At 32.1% G+C, this 22,578-nt stretch overlaps 3 protein-coding genes across 3 annotated transcripts in view; 2 read left to right on the top strand and 1 right to left on the bottom strand.

Annotated features, from left to right (window-relative positions):
• Window positions 1-2,702: 2,702 nt before the first annotated feature.
• LOC131853066 (cdc42 homolog) lies at window positions 2,703-12,784 on the bottom strand. Its single transcript, XM_059203862.1, has 5 exons — window positions 12,638-12,784; window positions 7,490-7,765; window positions 5,912-6,021; window positions 4,895-5,092; window positions 2,703-3,457 (listed from the first exon to the last, which is right to left on the bottom strand). Exons 2-5 carry the CDS (start codon window positions 7,665-7,667, stop codon window positions 3,368-3,370), a joined length of 576 nt encoding a protein of 191 aa, XP_059059845.1. The 5' UTR covers window positions 7,668-7,765; window positions 12,638-12,784; the 3' UTR covers window positions 2,703-3,367.
• A 2,106-nt stretch (window positions 12,785-14,890) lies between these two features.
• On the top strand, window positions 14,891-19,069 carry LOC131853064 (peroxiredoxin-6-like). The gene is made up of 5 exons (XM_059203860.1): window positions 14,891-15,627; window positions 16,120-16,295; window positions 17,287-17,488; window positions 18,196-18,268; window positions 18,789-19,069. Exons 1-5 carry the CDS (start codon window positions 15,542-15,544, stop codon window positions 18,921-18,923), a joined length of 672 nt encoding a protein of 223 aa, XP_059059843.1. The 5' UTR covers window positions 14,891-15,541; the 3' UTR covers window positions 18,924-19,069.
• Window positions 19,070-21,329: 2,260 nt separating this feature from the next.
• The window catches only part of LOC131853057 (fibrinogen alpha chain), a 104,311-nt gene continuing 103,062 nt past the window's right edge, over window positions 21,330-22,578 (top strand). The window contains exon 1 of the mRNA XM_059203852.1: window positions 21,330-21,574. Within this exon, the coding sequence (XP_059059835.1) occupies window positions 21,414-21,574 (161 nt within the window). The 5' untranslated portion in view covers window positions 21,330-21,413. The remainder of the gene's footprint in view (window positions 21,575-22,578) is intronic.

The raw sequence follows: 22,578 nt of genomic DNA, 5'->3' as shown, positions 1-22,578 counted from the left end.
TATAAAAAGGTTGAATAACATTATACCAGTAAAACAGTGACTCGTGAATTGAGTACGTAAAGAAAGTCGATTAGAGAAAGTTGTGAGAAGTAAACAGTAAAGAACAAATGGTTCACTTGTTTTCTTTACAAATTTAGGGATGATTCTGTTTTAGTTGATTCTCAGGATGTGAATTTTTTTGTATGTTTAACTTCAGTAGGATTTTTGTTAGTTGAGTTAGTCTATCAACTAAATCTTGTTACATACATCTATAGAAATAAGCATATAATCTGATCAACTTTGTACTTGATATAAAAAGAGGAATTATATTAACATAACTTCTCAGTAGGGAATGCAATCCCGACTCGAGATTGCAAATTCGGGATCCCGCGGGATTAGAAATATCAATCCCGCGGGATCCCGGAATTTTCGGGATCCCGTCTAAATTAAAAAAAAATGTTGAATTCAGATGACAGAAAAAGCTAATAACTGCTTGTTTGTGATAGTGAGGTTAACTAAAATAACATATTACTCGAAAGAAAATAAAAACCTTTATTCTTTAATCTTACCAACTAAATAATAATCAGGTTGTAAGGAAATTAACGTAGTTAAATTAGGTAATCAAAAACAATAAGCTTATTTCAAGGGAACAGTGATTTTGAAAATGACTCCTTAAAAAACAAAGGGTATTAATAGTTTCATCTGCTAAACGGCATCTAATGTCCGTTGCAATGTACCCCGCTGCTGAAAATGCCCTCTCCGACTCTCTCCTCTCCGACGCTGGTTGGCAACAGCATGGCGAAGCAATTATATGCAAACTGCAAAAATCGCCCCCTTGTTCCTCCACACTCAAACAAATCCATTTCTTTTTTAATGGTAGATTCTAATTTGTCTAAGCTCGTGGACGTGGATATACGTGCAAAAGGACTTTTAGAAGCTCGCAGAGTTTCTTCTAATTCCTCTTGAAGCGATTTATTAGTTTGTGCAGCACGTAAATTCAAATCTTCTGCAATCATTTAAAGAGGCAAGTCATCTTCGATTAGTACTGCCGTATTAATATCTGCTTGGTTTGGTTCTTTACGATATAATCGTGTGATTATATTTTTTATTTCTTTTTCACTGCCGCCCAATCCTATCAATCTCGAACGGGATCTCGTCATATGATGCGTCGGGATTGATCCCGAAAATTACACGAGATCTCGCGAGATCGGGATCCCGCGAGACCTCGTGTAACCTACCTCTCAGTAACTGAATGTAACAATATAAATTTTTTTTGCCTGCAATTCCGTCGTTTTTCGTAAAATAAGTAGTCCATGTCCTCACAGTTCAGCGGTTTTGTTTGTTGTTGTTTGGTTGTGTTTTCCTAACATTTCCCTTCAATGCTCGTATTGATCGTAGCGTGATGAAAAGTATACTATATAGCCTGCCCAGGAGTATGAAGAATAATTGTACCTAATTTCGTTAAAATCCGTCTAGTAGTTTTTGTTTCTATAACGAACATGCATTTTTGGCATCAGTATTGATCACTATTCACCCCCTGATAGTTCTTTTGGAAATATATTTCATGTACAGAATTGACCTCTCTATAGATTTATTATAAGTATAGATGAAATTATGTTCTTGTCAAGAATTTCTCCAACTTACTTAAGGTGTCGAATAAAAAACCATTATATATTTCTTATATTTATTTTTAATGCAATATACACCTATAGCTATTTACTGACACAAAAGAATTATAATAAATCCATTAATATATAAAGACAATTAAGAAAATAATTTCAGATTATAAAAATATTAACTGAATAAGTTTAAACTCCATCACTAATAAAATTATTATATTATTACACAATCCTGGTGGAATATGTAGCATTCATTATAGGTATTCAATTCAAATACATTTGTTAATTAATTACAATTATTTAATGTAGCGATGAATTATTACAACTCATTTTCATATTGCACTCTAAGGCGTATCGTACCTCATAGCCGTCTCGTTGGCTCGACTATGATCTTGCACAATTGTACATCTAATGTTTATAAAAACTATATAAATGCCAATATATTTATAAACCAAAAGCATCCAATAAATTCAAATTATGTATATACACCTTTGATTGCGTATATAACCAATACAAAATGTTATGTTACTCTAATTAATAAATACGGTATTAATACTCCAATTTTTATATATTGGACAATACAAGACATATAAACTATTGATTGACTTTCCAAGTTGCGACGCTGTAGGTACTTCACTAAATACTGTTAAGGTGCATGTACATTGAACATTTGTACATGTACATGTAATATTATATGAGTTTGTATAATAAAAAAATGCGAAGTACTTGCCCTTCTAGAGCTTTGGCTTAACTTTTCTTCGTTCAATGATTTATTAAACGAATCGCACGGAATGAATATATTTAATTCAGTCAAAATATAACATAATACAAATAAAACTCAATTATATAGATGAAAAAATAATTGAAAATTATATAATTGTCAGCATTGCAACAGCATCCCTGACCTACATGTTCTCTCTACGTATGTCAGGTATGAAAATCATTTGATCGTCTGATCAGTTTTAGACTTTCATGGCATTAGGGCATTATTTTAATTTACTGTAGAAAAATATGTATATTGAATTTAGTTATGGTATTTCATTAACAATGATTTATCTATGTTTAAACTATTCTATTAATTTATTCCTTAGTCTTTATTTGTTAAAAAAAGTAATTAGGTATCTTTAAATAAAATAAGAACACATTGAAATTATAGCAAACACACATAAATGGACGGCTGTCGATCAGACAGGCGTTGTAATTATTAAAATTCATGCATTTATTAATTACTGTTTTAATACTTTATTACATAATGTATTACCAAGTAAAATTTATGTAGATGGTATTTCGCACTGTGCATACTAAACATTGTGCATAATGTTGCTTCATTGAATACAACTCATATTGCACGGCGAAATCCATTATACAATAGCCAGTGATTAAAATATTATAATTTCAGTTCAATTTCTTTAAAATAATTAAATACATTAAATGGTAGGTATGAATAACCACTTAATAATTATTAAATAAAACTTAAATTATATCAAATATATGAATACATTGAACAGTCGCCGCTAGTTATATTTTTTAATCGTGGAAAAACTGCAAAGGGCTGCTTGGTTACATTGTAGCTTAATAGTCACTTCCCTAGTATAGCTGTAATATTCATTATTTTTATTATGGCATAATAATTATAATAGACCAGTAATTATAAAATTTATAAAAATAAGTTCAATATTACAGGTGTTAGATATCTCATACACGTGCTGTGTAAGGGAGACGACGCCGTTTGCAGCACATAGCCCAGTCACTGAGTTCCGGCGGCGTGTCTAGAACAGCACACATTTCCTTTTCTTAACTGGCTCTGGAGGCTCCAATGCTGCTAATATTGCCTCGTCGAATACATTTTTCAGTCCTTTCTGTAATGGAAACAAAGTAATTGTAATTAACTGTGTTATACGATAATATCTTCTTGTAAATCATTACATAGTATAAAACAAAGTCGCTGTCGCTGTCTGTCCGTCCTGCTTAAATCTTTAAAACTACGTAAACTTTCTCTTGGGGACGGTTTTTTATATGTAATACATTTACACCCGTGCGAAGCTGCGGCGAGTAGCTAGTTCATAATAATTCACAATTCTAGTCCAGTCTAATACAGGTGAATGATATGAAAATAAGTAATTTTATATTATTGTTTATTTTATTGTTTACATTTACATTTATTAAATGTACATTACATATTGTAATGGGTGAAAACTGTGATCGGTACAGCCTAAGCTGTAAATAATATAATTGACGTAGTGGAGTAACTTGAAACTGTCATGCTCGCTATAAAGTTCGATCCTCAAATATGGTTGAGTGCAATTATGGCAGGCATCCGTCATACTCGTGAACAGGTGCTGCTTGGTGAACTGGTCTGTTTAGGTCACGAACTCTGATTAGATTTTTTGTTTTTTGCAATCGCATATAGTGGTAGTCACTCTATTCTCCCAAATTTGAATTTTAATGACTGTGTATTATTGTAAAGATGCACAACATGTATTTGAAAAGAATACGAGTCGTATCAATTCCCATCTCGAAATCATTCCGAACTGACGGTAGATTTGACATATCATAAGAGTCTGTAATAGACCTACATGAATAAAGATATTTTGAATTATTATAAAAAACTATTCTTCAATTCTCACCCGAAATAGATGTGTAAATATATGTATGCCTGAATACATATTATCTTAAATTTATTGATGCCTATTTAACTAGTGTGAAGGTTCAAATTCCGTTTATTTTAAATCAAACAATAATGTAACATAATTTGCTTACTTAGGACATTTTAGCCACTTAGAGAGTATTTTTTATAATATATTGTCCCTACTATCCAGTTCAGTATACAGAAGATTCAATTAAAAAGCACTGGCAAGAAACTAAACTGTATTTTTTTAAGCCATTTTATTTACATTATATACTTATGAAGGTGTTAAGTCAAATATTAAATAAAAATCCTGAACAACTATTGCCAAGCACATTTGTCGTTTTATTTTCATGTAATATAACAATAATAATCTCAAGACAATTCACTCAGCGTCATCTAGACCCAAGTAAACCTACCTAAAGCTTGTGTTATGGGTACTAGATAACTGATACAAATACATAGATTTTTATTTATAAATACATACACATTATACATAAAGAACACCCAGATCGATACAATTAATCATACTCATAAATACAAATGTTTATACAGTGCGAGGAATTGAATCCGCGCCCATCGTAGGTGACCAGGCGGTGTGCTAAACCACTACACCATAAGAGCTTTCAATATAATTACATATTAGAGAAGATAATAATACAATATATACCTGTGTAAGAGCGGAGCACTCAACATATTTGACCGCTTTCAGTTCCTTCGCAAGCTTCTCGCCTTGTTCTAGAGACACTGGTTTCTGTTTTATCTTTGCTAATTTCTCCATGGTTGCCGGATCATCTCGCAGGTCTATTTGCGTGCCCACTAATAGGAACGGTGTCTTCTGTTGGTGGTGAGTTATTTCAGGTACCCACTGTAATTATTTAATTTGGTCATTAATCTGTACATATAAATAAGAAGTGTCTGTTTGTAATATTGAAATAACCATTTTTTACTACATGCATATGAATATAAATGTTACATACATCAAAGTAACATTTTTTACAATTGTTGTCTGTCTGTCTGTCTGTCTGTTTGTTCCGGCTAATCTCTGAAATGGCTGGACCGATTTTGACGGGATATTTATTGGCAGGTAGCTGATGTAATAAAAAGTAACTTACGACTACTTTTATTTTAGAAAAATAAAGATAAATTCCACGCGGACGAAGTCGCGAGTACAGCTAGTATGATTAATGATTTATTAAATATATATATATATATATATAAATTGTTATGACAATTTATCATTATGTAAAGAATTGTAATTCTGTTTGTAATTACTACATAGATACATGATTAAAATTTAGTAATATCTATCTTCTATTATATAAAACTTTCTCTTGAATCATTCTATCTATTTAAAAAAAAAACCGCGTCGAAATCCGTTGCGTAGTTTTAAGGATTTAAGCATACATAGGGAGGGACGGACAGACAACGACAGCAACTTTATTGTATTCTATGTAATAATGAAATTGTCAAAAAATGTAATAATGTTAAAAAAAATTCTTGTCAGTTCTTCTCATCTAGAAATAATTCCGAAACGACGGTAGATTTGACATATAAGAGTCTGTAATAGACCTACATGAATAAAGATATTTTGTATTTATATAGCAAAATGATGTTTGCCAGGACAGCTAGTTAATAGTATAATTTAACAACAATCATAACATAATAAAGTATATAATAACAATACCTTTTCCTTCACATTTTCAAATGAACTAGGGCTCACCACACTAAAGCACACGAGGAAAACATCCGTTTGAGGATAACTCAGAGGCCTCAGCCTGTCGTAGTCTTCCTGGCCTGTATAAATAGTTATTGATTAAATGAATCATACCAACAATAAATCAACTTAATGTACTACATACAACGTAGTGAAATACATATAATTTGATAACAAAATATGCATATACTGTGGGGAAATGGGATTGTTAGTAATCTGGATTAATAACCCAATTGCTAGCAATGTACCATGTCAGGTTGACATCCATTGTATTCCCTATGGAAACCATCATGATAAATTCCTGAACATGTAATTCGTTCACATGCGCTAACTAACGTGAGCACATCTTATCATCCTTTACTGGAGCCACGCCATAACATTATCATCCATTAAAAAAATGCATATAATAATGTAGGAAGGGGATTGCTAATAATGTGAATTAGTAACTCAATTGCTAGCAATGCATTATGTCAGGTTAACATCCACCTTGACAAGATTCCTACTAGAATCTATTATGACAATTTCCTGGTGAATTTGCCATGATGGACTAACTGACCTGACCTCATGCAATCTTATTATCCTCCACTGGTACTCTGCCAGCGCCAGTCTGGTAAACCGTTAGCGCAGACAGGTGCATTTCATTATCATCCATTAAAAAAAATACAAATATTGGGGGGCAAAGGGATTGTTTGTAATGTGGATTAATAACCCAATTGTTAGCAATGTACCATGTCAGGTTGACCTTCACCTTGCCAGGTTCCCCCTAGAAACCATGAAAATTTCCTGGTGAATTTGCCATGATGGACTAACTGACCTGACCTCATGCAATCTTATTATCCTCTACTGGTGCTCTGCCAGCGCCAGTCTGGTAAACCGTTAGCGCAGGCGGGTGCATTTCATTATCATCCATTAAAAAAAATACAAATATTGGGGGGCAAAGGGATTGTTTGTAATGTGGATTAATAACCCAATTGTTAGCAATGTACCATGTCAGGTTAACCTTCACCTTGTCAGGTTCCCTCTAGAAACCATGAAAATTTCCTGGTGAATTTGTCAACATGCGCTGACCTGATCTCATGTCCATCTCATTATCCTCCATGCAGGTGCTAATGCACCAATGAAATAATTTTCATTAGTATACATTAAAACAAAAATATATACACATATGTATGTAATGTAATGTAAGTTGGACTCTATTCTCCGCAATTAGCCTCTTAACAGGGCTGTTGTGCGTGTAGAGGCAGACTACTAAAGTACCCAACCAAGCTCCTCCCAAAAGCGCAGCCTGGTGTCTTCACAGGCTTCACGGAGCGACCTCACCGTTCCGAGGATTTGTTTTCGTTGTACTACTACACACTCTAGGATTACGTGAGCAGCCATTTCTCCGGCTTCAAAACAGCCTCGACAAAGTGGTCTGTCTGTAGCACCTATTGTGCACAGGTGGTTGTGTAAGGGACAGTGGCCCCTTATAGTCCATATCATTATTTTGAGGTTATGCCTATGGAGATTCAGTAGGCGTTTTGTCAGTCGTATATAAATCATACTAACCAGCAGTATCAAAGAGACCTAAAGTGTACGGTTCTCCTCCAATCATGACAGTTACGGCATAGTTATCAAACACAGTGGGCACATACTCCGATGGGAATTTGTTGGTTGTATAGCTTATGAGCAGGCATGTTTTACCGACTGCACCGTCGCCCACCACAACGCACTTGATCGTCTGCATATTCAAGTAATGTTTGCTAACTTTTTAAATTATTTTGACACCTCTAGCTTTGACTTGCTATTTGCAGAGATGCACTGATCATAGCAACGTCACAATGCCTGAAACAATAATATAAAATTACTATGCAACTAATACTTGACAACTATTTAAAAATATATAAATGACTAATTACTGATAAGCTAGTTTGTGGTGATATATCAATTTTATATAAACAATACTAGCTGGCCCGCGGTTTAACCCGCGTCACATTTCAGTATACACATTTCAATCTAAAATATAACCTGTGTTATTCTGATGCATAAGCTATATTACTATAAAGTTTTATTAAAATCCGTCCAGTAGTTTATTATTATATTAAGTGGACTAATTAAATAATAAGTATATATTTAATTAATCCATGTAATATATTTTTTTAATTTCTCGATTAATCCTTACCACTTAGTTACAATTATATCAAATTGTACTCTGAACTATTTACACTATTATTATTATTATACACACACCGCACAGACAGCTCTTTTTATTTTATATTTATTTTAATTATTATTTTCAGATACTCTCAAATGGGTTGAAGCTGAAAATCAGTGTTTTGTTCCCTGAATAATGTTCCACGCTGAGCTTCGACCTTTTTATATTGCTACAGATCAGACACAATAACACAAACTTGTAAATCTTATCTCGTATTATGTATTGTCTATTTTTATGAAGATGTAATTGTGTGTGATTAGTAACAAACAAATAACCGATATATCGATCTCTCTATCTAGTTTCTACGTGAAAGAGTAACAAACATACTCACAAACTTCCGCGTTTATAACATTAAAGACTTTATGGAATACTATGATGAGTAATAAATTCTGTATTTGGATATTACAAGTAGGGTTGCCAACTATACATTATTATAACGTAGCCTACTTTATCTTTGGTAATAATATTTATACTTTTACATAAAGTATGCAAAATACTTTATTTTCAACCCGTACTGTGATGCGTAAAACAAAATACTCATTATGGGTACTAAACGATTTATTATTACTGAACGAAATATTAGATGTCAGTTGTGAGTTGTGAGATTTGTCACAACCCTAGTGTTAAAAGCAGACAAAAATACGTTTTTAATGCAAAAAAAGTTTAAAAATATATTTTTATAAAACTTTTATTTTTCCTATTCAAACCCGTTTATACGTTTTTATTGTCAAAAAAAGTTGGCAACCCTAATTATAAGATAATGTTGTATGAGTAATCATTAATAGTAGCAATATGATTTTATAGACAACTCAATAAAAATGGAACAAAATATGCATATGCATTAGAAAACATTAAAATATGTTAATGAGAGGTTTTATAGATAGAATGATTTGCATAATGGTTTTAGATACTGTCCAACTTATCCCTTTTAGACCTCAGATTTATTTTATACTAGCCGTACGCGCGCAGACTTCTAATAATATCAGATTATTATAATAACAATAAAATTATTATTCGCATTTATTAAAACTCCGAAAGTAACTCTGCCAGTCTGTAAAGTCTGTCTCGCTTTCGCGCTAAAATTACTGAACCCATTTAAATGAATTTTGGTACACAGATAGTCTACACCCTGAGGAAGAACACAGGCTACTTTATAATGGTAAATACGAAATAAGGGTTGTAAGGGTTGAAAGGGGAGATGAAATTATATATGGAAATTCGTTATTTTTAAAACTAGAACCTTGAAATTTATATTTTAGGATGTTGAAGTAGAAATAAAAAGAAGAGGGTTTCAAAGGGTTGAAGGGGGAGTTTAAATGTTCATCATTTTTAAAGCTAGACGTTTGAAACTTATTCTTTTGACTTGATAAAATATAAATAAATATGACATTCAATGTTTGTAAAGATTACCATTATGGGGCTAAAATAAAATAGACGATGGAAAATCGAATGAATCGAATCGTATAGAAATCGAATGGAAATATTTATTTTAATTTTTGAATATTTTTTCTACATTTGGTCATAGTCACTATAAAACGCGGAAGTAGAAATAAACGAAGTTGCGGGCATAACTAGTTGTCTAGAACAGTATCAAACATCAATACATACTCACAAACATTCGCATTTATAATAAGATAAAAAACGATAAAAACTGTTTTGATTCTCAATTATGGTAAAATGGGTAGATTTCAATGTAATTTTACACTGAATGTATCTGGGAGATTTAAGTGTAATTAAATTAATGTGTATCTTGTAATTTTTTGCTAGTAAAACTTGAATTCGCTTCGAAATTTCGAAACCCATAGCTTATAAGATCATCTCTGCACTAGGGTAGTACTAAAGTTTTATTACAAGTAAACTAGTGTAAATAAAATGTGTGTGCAAATAAAAAAAAAAATATAAATTTATTAAAAAAATAAAAGAATCTTGAATAAGTTCTCACTGTTTTTAAATTTCAATTACAAAATAACTTTATTTCAAATATAAGGAACAAAACATTTCACAAGTATTGCCCATTGCTGGAGACCACTCTTCTTTCTCCCATCTATCTGGCTGTAAATGAGTTACGAAATTATATGTTTTTGCGGCTGTCAATCCATTCTTTATAAGAATAAAAGCACCAGGCCATACACTATGAAACAAAATAACTAAAAATCGGAGGAGACTATGTTGGGTGAATATGGCAAGTAGGAAAAAACTTCCCTTTAAAGCATATCAGATTGGTTTCCACTATATGAATAGTGGTTGTTTTTCTTTATGACCAGTTCAAAGGCATCAAATGAAGTGAGTAAATACTCTGTGATAAACAATATATATTTAAGGTTTTCCATTTCAAAATTTATTTGATGTATGGCTGGACGATGTTTATTTTTTAGATTGCTATAGGGTATACACTTTTCATGCGTAATTATGATATGATGTAATCCTTTACATTTATGAATGATATTCATTGAAGCAGTAGTTCACATGTGTGAAAACACCATCAATGGTCTTTTAGGCTTCAATACAGTGGGCACCCCAGTATGAAATTTTAGGATTTATACATTTTTTAAATGTTTTGTTACCAAAATTGAAACCAGTGCTCTTAATTTGTAATTGAAAGAGTAATGAAATAAATCTTCTGTGCATTTAGTAACCAAAAGATATATTCTCATAGTAAATCTTAACAGCAATTCTATGTACCTGTGTTGCAGATTTTATTAAATAAAATTGTAGAATAATACTGCAAATACACTTCTACTTTAATCAAATATTAATTATTTTAATTAAATGATTAGTAATGGTACAAAACTGTACATTTTTATAAACAATAACAATTTATTTTATTTACACTAAACTGAACATACCAATCACTCAATCGATTTGAGTGATTGGATACACTATTACCCTACAGGTGTAATACCATTCAAATTCCATGCATACAGTACTGCTATGAAAAAGTGAGAATTTATTCAAGATCCTTACAGATGACAGTAGCATATCCAAAAAAAACAAATTAACGTAGCGCCAAATTTTGGTCATGCAATAGACAATAACGCTAAGCGGCCAGTGCCACACTGAAGTATGATACATAATGCATACACCTAATACAATACGGAATGAACTCAAAATATACAAATTTTGGAAAATCTACCCTAACTATTTAACTTTAAAATCTAATTTTAATTATAAAATTTTTTAGTTCTTTTGTATTGAATTAGGTGTGCCATATACACATTAAGAGGGAATTAAAACTAATGTAGCCTCAAATTTTGGACATGCAATAGACCAGTGGTTCCCAATTAGTTTTTGTTGCGTACCACTTCAAAAAGACATCAAACCTCGTGTACACCTTATTGTACAAATCTCACTAATATTATAAATATGATAGTTTGGGAGTGTGTGTGTGTTATACTGATAGCCACATGTACCCCTTGACGCAACGTCACATACCCCTGGGGTATGCATACCACTAATTGGGAAACACTGCATAATAGATATATATATATATATACATATACATATAATAACGCTAAGCGGCCAGTGCCACATTAAACTATCATGTATGATACTTATCTATAGTTACACACACACCTAATACAGTATGGAATTGAAAATTTAAAATATTAGAAAATCAACCCTAAGTATTCAACTTAAAACTGTAATTCAAATTGTTTAAAATTTTGAGTTATTCTGAACTGTAATAGGTGTGCTATATAATGCAATAATAAGGGATTAATATAGCCTAAATTAAAATTCGCACACAATTATTTTTCTTAGAACAATGTGCTGCTGTAAATACTACAAATAATATAATGTGCAATAAAATATATAAATTACATAGAGATAAAAATATAAAGGAATAGCTAAACGTGCAAAAAAAGTCTAGCACAGCCAAACAATATTTTTAAATATAATATAGTAATCTGCAGCTACTAAATATGAATTTTTAATAAAATATTAGTAAATTGCCTTAATTTGAGGTTAATAAACAATCTTTATTAATTGGACCCAAATTATGACATACACTACGATAGTAATACAATACATTTGAGACCTACATATATATCTATAATAGACTAAAATTAAGAGGGCAATGACCGTAATAGACGTGATGTAAATAAAATAAAATAGCAGCAGGAAGATAGACTGAAATAAATATAGAAACAAAGAGATCGCTATTCGTATCATATTATTCAACAAGCAGACAGCTCACATTTATTGTAAGGCTAGTCATCGCCATGCCTCATCTTCATTACCGTGGCAGACCGCTAACAATAGTCACAATGGCTTCTATGATATATTTACATTCATGAAATCTTTCACATACAAATTTAAAAAATACATGTACCTTTGTATTTGTCGCAAATTCATGAAAAAATAGTAAATACCCACAGATATGTTATTCATTTTTACATAATCACGTCACAATACTATTTGACGTCCATTTTGTGTAGAATCGGAACACAAGTTTTTTGTTGTAATACAAACGGAAAAGATAAATCAAATGAAGTGTCGCTTACCTTATGAAGATATAAAGAAAAAAAACTGTAAACTAAATATCAACACGTTGCGTATATAGTTGAAATTTACAAATTCATTTATCGGGTTGGGTCATTGACGGTGACGCTAATAAGCCGTTGCTATTCGCCATTGATTAGCGTAGCGAGTACTGTGGTGTTGCCTGTTTGGCGGATAATCAATTAAATCGATTATTCGATTAAGACCATACACGATTTGAGACTTTAATTCTATGACGACGACTTTCGTAATCTTTATGTCTCTAAAACAATAATATTTTCAAGTATATCTATTTCACAAGGTTATATAAGAGTCTCAGAATTTATAAAAGAATTGGGATATTATTATAACGTTCGGAATAATTATTTAGAAAATTTTTCCGCTAAAAATTCATAGTTCCCATATTCTAAACTTGTGTAAATAATTAAAATATGTTATAAAATTTCTAAATTGCAAACTTAGTATTTAAAGATTGTACATGAATGGTAATGAACATGATTGTACATTAATGTTCGATACATTCATGTACAAACTTAAATAAATGACGTATGTAGGTAGTTATAATTAGTTTGTACCATCTAGTATGGATACGTGAAGTTATGGTACCATACCGGCCATTCAAATTTGTCAATATAAAAAAGAATGTACCTATGATTTTTAATGTCTCTCCATAATAAATTACGATTATATCTGTTTGCATATTTGAATGATCTTTCCTAAATTCTTTATTTACGGTGTATTTTTATCTTAAAAATTATAAATTCTCAACTATTCTATTTTTTCTGATCTGTTGTCTTTCTAAAATATTAATAGTATGTAAAAAAATAATGTATAATATATATTAAGGAAATCCGAATCAAGTGTAGCACAATATTGCAGCATATTAGAAAATATAATGCTTGAAAAATATTTTTTAATTTAAATACAGAGTTGATATAGACGTTTATATATTTCTTTGTGATTACATACATGTGGATATATTTCCAATAATAATATTATTGTGGTTAATGGTGTTTGATGTGATAATAGATTGATTAAGATAAATTACCTAAAAACTGTTTTTTTCCTCTCATGATTTTTATCCTATAAAGAAGATAAATGAGTTTGACGCAAGTAAATATCTATAAAACTATATATATCACCTAGATAAAATATTAAAGAGTTAAGTATATTTAAAAAAATTAAAATTTCTCAAAATATCTATTGTAAGCATCAATTATTCATTCAACAAAGAAAAACAATCGATTTTTATAGCAAAATTCCCATCCTTATATTTATAGAGACAATAAATTTATGGTAGGCCATAATACCTCATTGAGCAAAACTCCCCATAATTGTGGAGACTTTATGACTATGGGTTGAGTATTGGTGTTGAGGATTTTCTGGTCATAAATTATTTTCAACTCTTCATGTTCCTTCGTGATTTAAATATCAATTTAAACTCCTTGTCAGTAAATTAAATATAACCTTACATAGTAGAAAAGGTAGAGGAAGCAAATAATGCTCTTCTGTTTTAAAATGATTGATATTTGAAGTTGGTCATTGTAAGTGATTGAAGAGCCCATGTGCACTCGCCAGGGGAATTGTAAATGCGTTGCCGGCCTTTTAAAAAGAAATAAGCTCTTTTCTTGAAGGTTTCAATATCATATCGGTTCGGAAATACCATTGTGGGAAGGTCATTCCGTAATGCAGTTGTGCGTGCTAAAAAGTTTCTAGAAAACCGCTCTATAGAGGACCGCTATTTATCCAAATGACCCCGGATGGTATTTTAGTTTCTGCCGGGTGGTACGGAGGTGAAAATCAGCAGTCGGTGTTAATCCGAACTATTCCTCAAAACACTCACCGTGATATATGCGGTAGAAAATGCACAAGGATGCAATATCTGGCCGCACAGCCTTTTTTTTTGTTATTTTTTCGGATTACTCTAATGCTGTTGGCCGCATGCCACACAGCCAATGGGTCGAGTCTTAGTCTAATCTTTATATAGTACCGTATGCTCAAAGTAGTAAAGCGAATCATTCAATATATTAATCGAAATATCCAATACGATTATTGATTCATACTGATTTTGGTCATCACTAGACGTGCCTGTGACCCCTTTGTTTACTTTTTATGGAAGTTAAGTTCTATAGGAATGAAAGTTTTAGTTATTTTGGCAGTTTTAATATTTCCTAGGTGTTGCGGAAATTTTAGCAATATTTAATTGTAGTAGATTATATGGCAGCATCTCTGTCATTAAGACATTATACAGTTGCTTAGGCTGCTGATACATAGTCGATTGGCTCGAATTTAGTTTTTAATTTATGTTACATTTTTTGGGGCCATTTAACGTTGGAGCTAATCGGAAAAATGGACATACGCTAGAAAGGATGCCAAGATATTTACAAGTTTAGACATTTCTAAAGTAATGATAAAATGTATGTTTTTTAACCGATGGTACATCAGCATCGTTAGGATAAGCTAATGTCAAACTGTAACAGTATACCGTAATCTTTATTTAAATTTACTCCATAATATTTTACTGCTCTGTGATACCTGTGATAGTAATCTGTGCTATAGGAGTACTCTATCTATAGTATATTATATTTTATATTTACATGTATAATTACTAACCTATTAATTTAAAATGGAAAAACATTGAACTTATCATACTTAAAATATAAAGAGCTAACACGCTTATTGTGAAATTCTGTGGAAACATACATTTATCAAAACTTTTTCTGTTAATCTTGAATTTTTAAAATAGTATTTTATACATTAAACTTTTTCTTATATATGAAAAAGACTTATTTGAAAATAGAATTTGTCAATTTCTTAAAAAAAGCAGGATATATGAATACTATTAGTAACATACATTCATAAATTGTGTAATTATTGGATTTTGTCATCCATTTGCTTAAATTAAAATGTTACTTTTGGGAGATGTTTTTCCAAATTTCACCGCAAATACAACTGAAGGAGAAATAGCCTTTCACGATTGGCTAGGAGATTCGTAAGTATACTTTTTATTAAAGTTTAGTACAATTAGTAAGTAATATACTGTGATCATGTTATATTTTATATATCATCTGGGGAAAGTGCCACATGGTGTGGTTACAAATGTCTCATTCAGTATTATTTCCTGTACCTATTGTAATTGTTGTACTCGACTACTTACTGTTGATCCTTCTCATACAGTCAAAAGACTAGAGAAGGAATGTGATGTAGTAAGGCAGAAGTGGCCGGCCTCTTCATCGCAAATCAAGTAGCACTCAACACATCTGCTTATAGTCTTGTGACTGATCACCGATTGAAATAGAAATGTTAGTGTTGTACTAGAGTTTTCAAATGTTGATATTAAAGTACAACATTTATTTAAAATGAATACGAGCAGAGTTTCTTGTCAGTTCTTTTAATCTGAAAATGATTCAGAAATTAAGATAGATTTGACATGTCATAAGAGTCTGTAAGGACCTACATGAATAAAGATATTTTGAATTTTCAGTTGGGGAGTCCTGTTTTCCCATCCATCTGATTTTACACCTGTGTGTACAACAGAGCTTGCCCGAGTTCTCAATCTACTACCGGAGTTCACAAAGCGGAATGTGAAAGTTATTGGCTTGTCATGTGACTCAATATCTTCTCATATAGAGTGGTGCAAGGATATCAAATGCTATGCAGGTATTAAACTTACATTGTTATAATATGATTATTATTATTATTTTTATTGGGTTTGGTGTTGGTTAAGATTATTGAATGGCAGTGGATAATTACAATCAATAGACATATAACATACAGTGTTTATCTTCCTTAATACCTCATTATTGTCCTCAGCAATAGATTAACAAATCAATAGGAATAAATAAGGGTCAATAACCATATTTTAGAAGTTAATGTGGTAGTAATTTCATACGAAAAATTTTAAACATTTATAAGCAGTTAAAATATCCTAAGATTTTGTATTTCATTTGATTTAATCAATTTGGGAATTTATTACTTTAATAGAAAACCTTCACAGAACAACCAAGTATTTCAATAAGAGTCATTCCCCATTTTTTTTCAATTCTAATTTCAGTTATACAATTTTCTGTGTTCGAAATTATGACCACAGTAATACTACTAAGAAACCCAGCTTTATATAAAAAAATGCAATGTGTTGTGTGTAAATATTGGATTCATACTAGCATAGTAATAGTATACCAAGTTAAAAAAAAACAAAAAATGTCACTACTTGTTATAATATTACCTCATGGGGACCCATTAGCCCCAGGGTAGGTCCTACCGGACTCTTGTGGTGTTCCTTCTCTTAACCTTTTGTTAGAGTTGCGTATGTGTGAGCAACCTTCTGAAACCTTCTGCAACTTTGACTGCGCTATGTGGACTACATAGCGCAGTCAAAGTTTCAGAAGGTTGCTCACACATACGCATACACACATACACATCTCCTTAATAACATGTGACCTCATTACTAACAATTGCCTATTGGGGACCCTGGAAACAATAGTGGTTATTTAATCACAATATGCGAACTGACATGGACCTCATGCTCATCTTATCATCCTCCACTGGTGCCCCGCCTGCATAAACCGTTAGCGCAGGCGGATGCACTTTTTAATTATCCATGTAAAAATAAAAAATAACAAGGATTGACCTATCGTGATACAAATTTCAGGTTATAATGAAGATGATAAGTTCCCATATCCAATAATAGAAGACAAGGACCGCACTGTCGCTACAAAGTTAGGTATGGTGGATAAAGATGAATTGGATGCAAATGGTATACCTCTCACAGCCCGTGCAGTTTTCATTGTGGATTCTAATAAGAAGTTCCGATTATCGTTCCTATATCCGGCCACTACTGGGAGAAACTTTGAGTTAGTATTATTAATGTCTCTTAAAACAGTTATGATTTAAAAATATATATAAATTAGTTAATTGTATTCTCTGGTATAATTTAAGTAGCTAAATTATAAGTAACTAGCTGAGTAGCGAGGCTCCATCTGCATCACACTTACTTGACATCTATACATATAAATAAAATTGAAGTGTCTGTTTGTAGTATTGTAATAACCATTTTTTACTACATGCATATGAATATAAATACGGTACAACACCAAAAGACCACATTTTACAATTTCTATCTGTTGTCGGTCTGTTTGTTCCGGCTAATCTCTGAAATGGCTGTACCAATTTTAACGGGACTTTTTTTGGCAGATAATTGATGTAATAAGGAGTAACTTAGGCTACTTTTATTTTAGAAAAATAAAATAAAATTCCACGCGGACGAAGTCGCGGGAACAGCTAGTTTATCATATATTGCAGACTTATTATTTTATATAATTTGTATTTCTGATGTATAAGCTATGTTACTATGAAGTTTCATCAGAATCTATTCAGTAGTTTTTGCGTGGAAGAGTAACAAACATCCATACTCACAAACATTAATGTTTATATTAGTCAGATAGATATGCAATTTTCAATTTCCTATTCTTAATAATAATGTGCTTTAAATGTTTAAAGCTATGTCTTGATATTAATATAGAAAATGAAGAATATGAATTTGATTTATTTTTTATTTCAGTGAGATATTACGTGTATTGGATTCTTTGCAATTGACTGATAAAGCTAAGGTTGCTACCCCTGTTGATTGGAAGGTACGTTTTTTATATGATTTAAACTATATATATATTCCAATGAAATGGAACATTTGGAATATATCAGTTTTGGGACTCGTTTTTATACCCCTAAGTGTTAAGGGTAGCTCATTTTTTGCACAAAACCCATTTTTTTTCTACGTGTTTTTTATTTATGTATTATTATATTTTATTTATATTACGTGGCATTAAAATAATAATAATAATAATAATTTATTTATGTACCAAAATTTTGTTTCAATACAATCACAGTAGCACAATGTCTCTATTTTCTTACCTTTTCATGATCTAACTGCTGTGTGGATCGTAAAGAGATTTGATATGAATTTAGTCTTAATTTTGTCTATTCGTTAGTCATTATATTGGGTTTATTTATTATTATCATAATATCAAGTTGTAATAATTAACAGGCAGTAACATAAATAAATAAATTAGTAGTAATTATTGAATTGTATACTCTGTATAGAGTACTGTATAGTAAAAATAACTCTTTTTTCTAAACCATTTAGTTCATTTTCAGATGGGTGATGATTGCATGGTGCTGCCCACGGTGCCTGAAGAGCAGCTGCCCAAGGTGTTCCCACAAGGTGTCAAAGTGGTCTCACTTCCTTCCGGCAAGAATTATCTCAGGAAGACTTCTTGCCCTAAAGTATAAGAATCTGCACATACATACTTGTTAACTTAGTTTTTCAAGTACTGAATTTCTCGAATAGTTAATGTGTGATATATAATGTTAGTAATATAGTGCCGTATAGGACCTAATTCCATTGATATTTTTAATAAATGTTAATTTCAATTTAATCATTGTTTATATTTATGTCAGTATATTTTAAGGAAGTTATATATATATGTGTTTTTTTAATGGATGATAATAGTGCACCCGCTTGTGCTAACGGTTCACCCTGGCGGGGCACCAGTGGAGGATGATAAAATGAGCATGATGTCAGGTCAGTTACAAATTCGCCAGAAATTTATGGTTTCCAGGGAACCGCGTGAAGGTCAACCTGACATGGTACATACTAGCTATGGGGTCATCAGTCCACATTACTAACAATCAAAAGTGCTTCAATGTAAGTTTATTTGAATAAATTGTTTTCTATTCTATTCTAAAAAATCCCTTCCTGTTTTTATGTGAATGATTATAAAGGCAGAGGAAGGCCGAAAAAGAGCATAGCACAAGGATGGACTGTGTGAAAGATGATATGGCAAGTATGGGAGTAAATAACGAGATGACTGCGAACATAGATGAATGGAAGAGAAAAATATTAGGCCGTCCCAAATAAATGGGATAAGGATGTACCAGATGATTTTATAGGTGGTTATTTTTGGTGCAGAAATAGTTTCGAAGAAACCTAGGTTTGCCCACATAGTTTTTAACATAAAAAAACTTAAATAACTAACTTGTTTTTTGTAATAAAAATATATGTTTAAACATCATTATCATTATTACATAGTATAAAACAAAGTTGCTGTTGCTGTCTGTCCCTATGTATGCTTAAATCTTTAAAACTACGCAACGGATAATCCGTCTAACGGAGAAGCCGTTTTTTTAATAGATAGAGTGATTAAATAGGAAGGTTTATATATACAAATACATGTACACCCGTGCGAAGTCGGGCCGAGTAGCTAGTAAACTATAAATAGTGTTGATGCCTGACACTTTTATTTACGCCACCAGTTTTCAATTAATATAATTGCTACTAAGTTATTTTAGGCGATTGATCTATGTCCATATTATTAATTTTTTAAAACGCATTTCAAACATCTTATTTATAAAATACTAAATTCCAAATTATGACATTCATTTAAAAAAATAAAAAAGGATTGAAATTATTGAATGATCTCTTTTATTCTTTTAATAATCCCGTCGATTTCAAATTATAGCATTTAACATAATTATGGTCCTGGATACGAGCCGGACAGAATATTAAAAAAACACCTCACGTAATTTATGGTCGCCCCCTTATGAACCTCTAAAATCGCTTTGTAAAGTAAATGTTTAAATATCAGTACAGTCCAGCGAATTTATTATTCAGTAGGATTTTCAGTCGAGTCATCACAAAAATGTAGGTGTGTAAATCACCCATCTACTTAAATGTAATATTAATTCAAAAAATAGTATTTTTCGATAAGCTTTGTAAATAACAGTACTACGATCCAGCGAATTTATTATTCAGTAGGATTTTTAGTCGTGGCGTCCCAAAAACACATGTTGGAAAAATGTCAGTCTCCTACTTGTAATATTTAATTCCGAAAAAAATGTATTGTCTAGACAGTGTTTCTCAACGTGGGGCCCACGCTCCACAGGGGGCCAATTTGAGATTGGACTCGATACGAACCTCTCTCTCCGGGTTATTGAAATGCAATGCTAGGGCTTCAGTGCCTAATTTAATGTAAAAACGATTTTCACACATGGTGGAAAAAGTAAGATATTACCGAGTTTTGTCTTAAAAATTACTTTAAATAATAATAATCTCAGGACAATTCACACACCATAATTTAGACCCAAGTTAAGGTAGCTAAAGCTTGTGTTATGGGTACTAGATAACTGATACAAATACATAGATATATTTTTTTTTCGTAAGCACATACATAGTATTCATAGAAAACACCTAGACCGATATAAACAATCATACTCATGAATGTTTGTGCCGTGCATCGTATCGTGCAGGAATCGAACCCGCGGCCATCGGAAGTAAGGCAGTGTGCTAATCCGCTAGACCGTCGAAGCCGTCAAAATACTAAATAATTGCTTAATTTAGTAGAATATAAAAATATCATGATTAATAAATACTTGTTTATTTAACTCTATAATGGCTAATAGCAAATATATTTTCCTCCAATAAAAATAACAAATACAAAGCTAACCAAAAGGAATACTCGATATCTCAAATATCTAAAATCAGTACATGTGTACATGTGTCCGTGACAGCAGAGGCCCGCGTATTGGCTCTGTTCTGAGCTGCAGCGGAGCCTCGGTGACTGCAGTGAAAGCCCAGACTTTCATCGTAGTGGGGCGAACACCCGCCACTGGCACAACAAAAGTGAACGTCGCTCAGAGCGCATACTACGCTGAGAGTTACCCGGTATCGTACGTGCGTTGTAGATCGTGTCTGTACGTTGTAGAGCGCGCCGTGCTCTCGTGATGTCCTGGTGGTTAGTAGTGTTGCTAGCGGCTGGCGCGGCGGCGGCCGGTGGTCGCCTGCCTCGGACTTCGCCGCCGGCGCCCCCGCCGGCGCCTTCTCCAGCCCCCAGGTTGCCGCAAAGGAACCTTACGCTGTCAGCTCGGTCTTCAGTCAGAAACAGGTCAGTACTATGCTTTTCTTCTTCAGATATACTAAAAAGTATCTATGAAGTTTCTATTTGTGAGTACAATGAACTGTTTTAGTTAATTAATGAATCTTTCTTGAATTAGAACCGTTTGATTCACTAAAATATTAGTCGCTTTTCTTCTCTGGATTATATTATGTTAAAATACTTGACATTGAAGTTTTTATTTGTGGTTACAATGGACTATTTAGAATTATTTTAGTTAAGTAATAAATATGTATGTTTCTCGAAATCGAACCGTTTATATTTGCTAAAATATCATCATTATTACCTTACCTATGTGATACATATGTGATCTTCTATCGGTCCTTATCAGCCCAGCCCAGCATCCTATGTTTCACGCCGTTGTGCCATTTCTCGTTTGATCGTTCCCTCTCTCTCTTTACAGACTTAAATATCATATTAAAAACCTTCTTTAAAAAGTGTGATGTATATGTAATACCCCGAGTATTATAATAGGTCCTTGTGGAGGGAGTAATAGTGATTTGACAATTATATATTTTTGGCTATATTTATAGAACCCTAGTGGTGTCTATTATTGGCATCATGACAATGTTCAAAACTACCATAATTGCGACTTACTGAGTTTCTTTTTACCCTGCATAGGTAATGTTAATAAACTTTTACCTGAAAATGGTTAGTTATGTATATTATGTTATCTGTTGTAATGGTCAGCTTTCCGCTTGAAAGTTACTGTCAATAACCGGTCGGATATCTAAACTTCATGCCCTAGGGATGCCACCATATCTGTACATAATGTCCATATTGAAAGTGTTTTAATTTATTATAGATGTAGTGTGTGAACAGTCAAGTTTTAAATATTGGTACTTTTATCATACGACTATAAACTATAAAAATCACTTATTTTTAAACAAACTTTGGTGCATAACTTCTCAAGTGCGGACAGTACTCAATTACTGTGTTAAAACTATTAATTTCTAATAATGTCCTGTACCAATTTATAATACTGATATAATTTA

Source organism: Achroia grisella, unplaced genomic scaffold, assembly GCF_030625045.1.
Source record: "Achroia grisella isolate CSIRO2021 unplaced genomic scaffold, CSIRO_AGI_Agris_v1 utg874, whole genome shotgun sequence".
Lineage (NCBI taxonomy): Eukaryota > Metazoa > Arthropoda > Insecta > Lepidoptera > Pyralidae > Achroia > Achroia grisella.
Note: the sequence above shows the minus strand (reverse complement) of the source record. Positions and strands in the feature narration are given on the sequence as shown.

What these genes read in the sequence shown, in the direction of transcription:
- LOC131853064 (XM_059203860.1), top strand. Translation starts at nt 15,542, where the DNA reads ATGTTACTTTTGGGAGATGTTTTTCCAAATTTCACCGCAAATACAACT. An exon ending in CACGATTGGCTAGGAGATTC is followed by an intron (nt 15,628 to 16,119) that starts GTAAGTATACTT and finishes TTGAATTTTCAG; the next exon opens with TTGGGGAGTCCTGTTTTCCC. An exon ending in CTACCCCTGTTGATTGGAAG is followed by an intron (nt 18,269 to 18,788) that starts GTACGTTTTTTA and finishes GTTCATTTTCAG; the next exon opens with ATGGGTGATGATTGCATGGT.
- LOC131853066 (XM_059203862.1), bottom strand. Translation starts at nt 7,667, where the DNA reads ATGCAGACGATCAAGTGCGTTGTGGTGGGCGACGGTGCAGTCGGTAAA. An exon ending in AGGTCTCTTTGATACTGCTG is followed by an intron (nt 6,022 to 7,489) that starts GTTAGTATGATT and finishes CTATTTATACAG; the next exon opens with GCCAGGAAGACTACGACAGG. An exon ending in AGTGCTCCGCTCTTACACAG is followed by an intron (nt 3,458 to 4,894) that starts GTATATATTGTA and finishes TTTCCATTACAG; the next exon opens with AAAGGACTGAAAAATGTATT.